This window comes from Echinops telfairi, unplaced genomic scaffold (genome assembly GCF_000313985.2).
Source record: "Echinops telfairi isolate 266 unplaced genomic scaffold, ASM31398v2 ScPeMD7_7459;HRSCAF=8497, whole genome shotgun sequence".
Classification (NCBI taxonomy): Eukaryota; Metazoa; Chordata; class Mammalia; order Afrosoricida; family Tenrecidae; genus Echinops; species Echinops telfairi.
In genome coordinates this window covers 6172336-6176317 of record NW_022111359.1, presented here as the reverse complement: position 1 = coordinate 6176317, position 3982 = coordinate 6172336, and the positions used below count along the sequence as shown (strand labels likewise).

At 55.8% G+C, this 3982-nt stretch overlaps 1 protein-coding gene across 1 annotated transcript in view; it reads right to left on the bottom strand.

Annotated features, from left to right (window-relative positions):
• Positions 1–3982, bottom strand: part of CATSPERD (cation channel sperm associated auxiliary subunit delta) — a 69301-nt gene that overhangs the window by 4249 nt on the left and 61070 nt on the right. Inside the window, exon 14 of the mRNA XM_030888307.1 lies at positions 3414–3542. Within this exon, the coding sequence (XP_030744167.1) occupies positions 3414–3542 (129 nt within the window). The remainder of the gene's footprint in view (positions 1–3413; positions 3543–3982) is intronic.

Here is a 3982-nt window from a genome sequence, read left to right as displayed (position 1 = left end):
AGGGGCGGGCGGGGTCCCCCTGCCCTGCAATCCCCAACCAAACCGAGGCCCACTGCCATCAAGGCTTATAGGACCCGGGTGGAACTGGCCCTGTGGGTTTCGGGTACTGTAACTCATTTTTGTTTTTCTTTCCCCCTGGTATCCCAACTCTTGATGAGAGTAGAGTCTCGTCTCTCTCCCACAGAACAGCTAGTGGTTTCAAACCACTGACCTTGAGGTTAGTGGCCCATGCCCACCCCCACCAGAAAAAAGGACAAACAAAACACCTCACTGCCACTGGGTTGATTCCGACTCATAGCAACCGGATAGGACAGGGTAGAACTGGCCCCTGTGAGTTTCCCAGATGGCAACTCTGGATAGGGGTAGGAGAGGGTGTGTGTGTAGAAAGCTCCGTCTTTCTCCTGCTGGTTTCAAACTGCTGAGCCTGTGGTTTGCCGCCCAGCATGTCACCCCCACTGCACTGAGCAAATCCTGGAAGGGCATCTGTACATCTCGGGCTGCCAGGGAGGACTTTCTCTTCCGTGTTGGGATTCCGTGGTGGTGGTGGCGTGGGATATACACAGAACATGTCCCAGTTTAACTTTCTCCACTCAAGTCAGTGACTCGGATATGGGACATTGTCTGGGTTGGACAACCCTTGTCCTCCTCCTTTTCGGAGTGGACACATGCTCCCCAGCCCCTCAGCTTCCTACCCCATCTTTCCACTTGCTGTTAGTCCAACGGCAAAGAGAGAGTTCTTTAAAAAGCACAGTGCCTGAGGAGGGCACACTGTGCCAGGTTCAGCCATTGTGGGTTCTAAGGCGATATTTCAGGGTACAGGCTTAGAGAGTCCCTGAGGGGCAACAGTTTCAGGGGTTCACCCCGTCTTCTTGGAGACTGGATTCCTCACCACTCCTTCACAATTCCCTTCCACAATCAGGTGTTTCTTGGTTGAGGTTTGACTGTTAACGATGGTCGCGATCTGAGTGAACGTTTGCGAACTAGCTTCTCATTCAGCAACCCGCGGGATATTTTGTTTCGTGACGTTAGTGACAAGCCCCTGGGGACCCACGCTGCGGTACTTCTCCTGTTGTGGTTAGGTGTTGTCGCCATCCGCACAATCGTTCTTATGTAGGACCCCGTGGATGCAGCCACTGTGTCCGCCCGTCTTGTCCAGGGCCTCCCTCTTTGCCTTGGCCCCTCTACTTGACCAAGCAAGATGTCCTTTCCCAGGGACTGGTCTCTCCTGACAACGTGTCCTAAGGATGCCAGACGAGGTCTCGCCATCTCTACTTCTCAGGCTCATTCTGGCTGGACTTCTTCCTAGCTAGATGTGCTTGTCCTTTTGGCAGTCCGCGGTCCTGTCAAGATTGGCGATTCTTCTCCGGTCTTCCTTATTCAACGTTCACAAGCCGAAGGGGCTATTAACAGTACCATGGGTTGGGTCAGGCACACCTAGTCCGCAAAGTGACAACCTTGCTTTTCAATATGCTAAAGAGGTCTTGCGCAGCGGATGTACCTACTGTAATGTGTCCTTTGGATTTTTTTTTTGGCTGGGGGGGTCAGGCGGGGGGGGGACTGTTGCTTCCATGAGCAGTGATTGTGGATCCAAGAAAAATGAGATCCTTGACAACTCCCATCTTTTCTCCATGTTCCGTGATGTTGCCTGTGGTAGTTACGGAATCTCCTGTCAACTTGCAAAGGGGTGGAGTCTAGCCGGTCAATCAGGTTGCAGCTTGGTGACCTCATTTGGAGGTGGGAAGGAGATACATTGCCAGACACACACTCTCTCTCTCCTGCATCTCCCTGCCAGGCATTCCTGTTGACAAGCCACGTGGAGCTACGCTGATGGCAGCCCGAGCCATGGAGTTGGAGGAGCCACGTGGAGACGCACGCCAGCACTGAGCTGCTTCCACTGCCGCTAGATCCACAAGGCATTCCACCACTGGCCTGTGATTGTCCTGCATTCGACCTCATTGCATGTGTTGCTGAGCCTGAAGAGGAATTTATAGACTGGTATCAGACATGCGGGCTAATATCAGACTTATGGACTTGATCTGGACTAGGCGGGGATGTTTTCTTGATATACAGTTCCTCTTTATCTAAAGCTCTTTCGTCTACCCATATGCGTGCCTACGACTTTCTCTCGTCCACCCAGACTCACACATTCCCTATGGTCCAGCGGCGAGGGTTTTGGTCTTCTGTACACCGAGTGGCACTGGCGCAGTGGATGTGTGGTGCTGTCGAGTTGGGTTGGACTCACAGCAACCTGCTGCACAGCAGGACAAACCACCAGGCCCCACAAGGGTTCATCTGCTGTAGCCGCTGTGTCCCTCGGTCTTGCCCAGGACCTTCTCTGGTTCGCTGACTCTCTACTTCACCAAGCACGACGGTGTCCTTCTCCAGGCACTGGTCTGTCCTGGCACCATGTCCAAAGGACCCGAGAGGCCGTCTCCCATCTGCGCTTCCAGGCGGCATTCCGAGTGTGGTTTCTTCCCAGACAGACTCGCTTGTCCTTTTTGCCGTCCGTGCGAAAACTTTCCACATTCTTCTGCAGCGACTTCTTCAGCCTTGTCTGTCACGGTGCCGTACTGTGGGGACTGACGGGGGTGTCGCTGCGAGGCTGGGAGCGGTGTCACTGGTATTGGGGTGACACCAGCAGGGTCCCCCCCATGAGCAGCTTTCAGCAGACTGCTCAGGCTGCGAAGAACGCACAGGCTGTCCCCCTATGGGTGGCAGCGGAACAGGAGCAGATAGCTCCGTGGCAGGTGGCTAACGGTCCACTGGGCCACTAGCAGTCCTTACTACTCAACCACCCACCGGGCGGGGCGGGGGTGGGGGCTGACCAAAGGGGAGCAAAACACGGAGTGGAACTCCAAATCGTAAACCACCCAGACTTTCCTGGACCAGTTGAAACTAGAGGGCTCCCCAGCTCCACTGCCCTGAACCCAGACATCCCCTGAGGTCACCTCGCAGTGGGGGTGACAGACCAAGCTCCTAGAAGAACAGGGGTCCCCTCCGAGCCCCACAGCACTTCTCGGAGACATCGTCTCTGGGAGACCAAGGGGCTGGGAATAGAATGCACAGAGGGGAACCCCCCAAGGGGAGACGGCGAGGAGATGGTTGGGTGGGCACCTCTGCTCTGGGTAAGCCTGGCCCTGGCACACATGAAGATATGCCCACCAAGAGAGAGAATCTCACGCAGAGGAGGTGGGGGTGGGGGGTGGCGGAGTAGAGCCCTTGGGGACGTGTAAAGTCGGGGTGCAGAGGGGATGGCTGTGCCGAAAGAGGGGAAGAGGCAGGGGCCACGTTCCAGGGAGAGGTCCATGGGGCGAGGGCAATGAGGGGACCAAAGGGCTTGGGGGAAGGGAAACCCTGGGACAAGGGGACACACCACATCCCCCCCACACCCCATCATAACCACTGGGTCTTACAATTCCACCACTGGCTTCCATGGGTAGTCGTAGTAGAGGAGGAGGGGGCAGCCGAGTAGGTTGTAGGGGTAATATGCAATCAAGTCTTTGTTGGCCTTTCGATGCAGGTACTTGGGGTCATAGGCCTCCCTGCGGAGAGGGGTGGGGAGTGAGAAGGAAAAAGGACGTGCAGGTGAATTTTGAGTCAACCTGACCGGGCTCTGGGGCCTTGGGACAAGGACTGTCCAATTCTCCGTTGGGAGAAGGTTGCATGTGATTCAAGGAGCCCTGGCCGATCAGCGGGTAAGCGCTTGGCTGCTAACCGTCAGGGCTATGATGGGAACCCACTGGCAACTCCTTGGGTGAAAGGCCTGGTGACCGGATTCCCTCCAGATGTCACCCTTGGGAACTCTGGGGCAGCTCCACTCTGTCCCCTGGGGTAGCCCTCCGTGGCATGTGGTTTAAGTCAGTCGGACCTAAGTGGAGCAGACCAACTCCTGGAATGTGGGTGGGCCTGGTCCAATCAGTTGAAGGCCCAAAGAGCAAAGGGGGAGTTCTCCTGTGGTGTGCTCCACCTCCGGAAAAAAAAA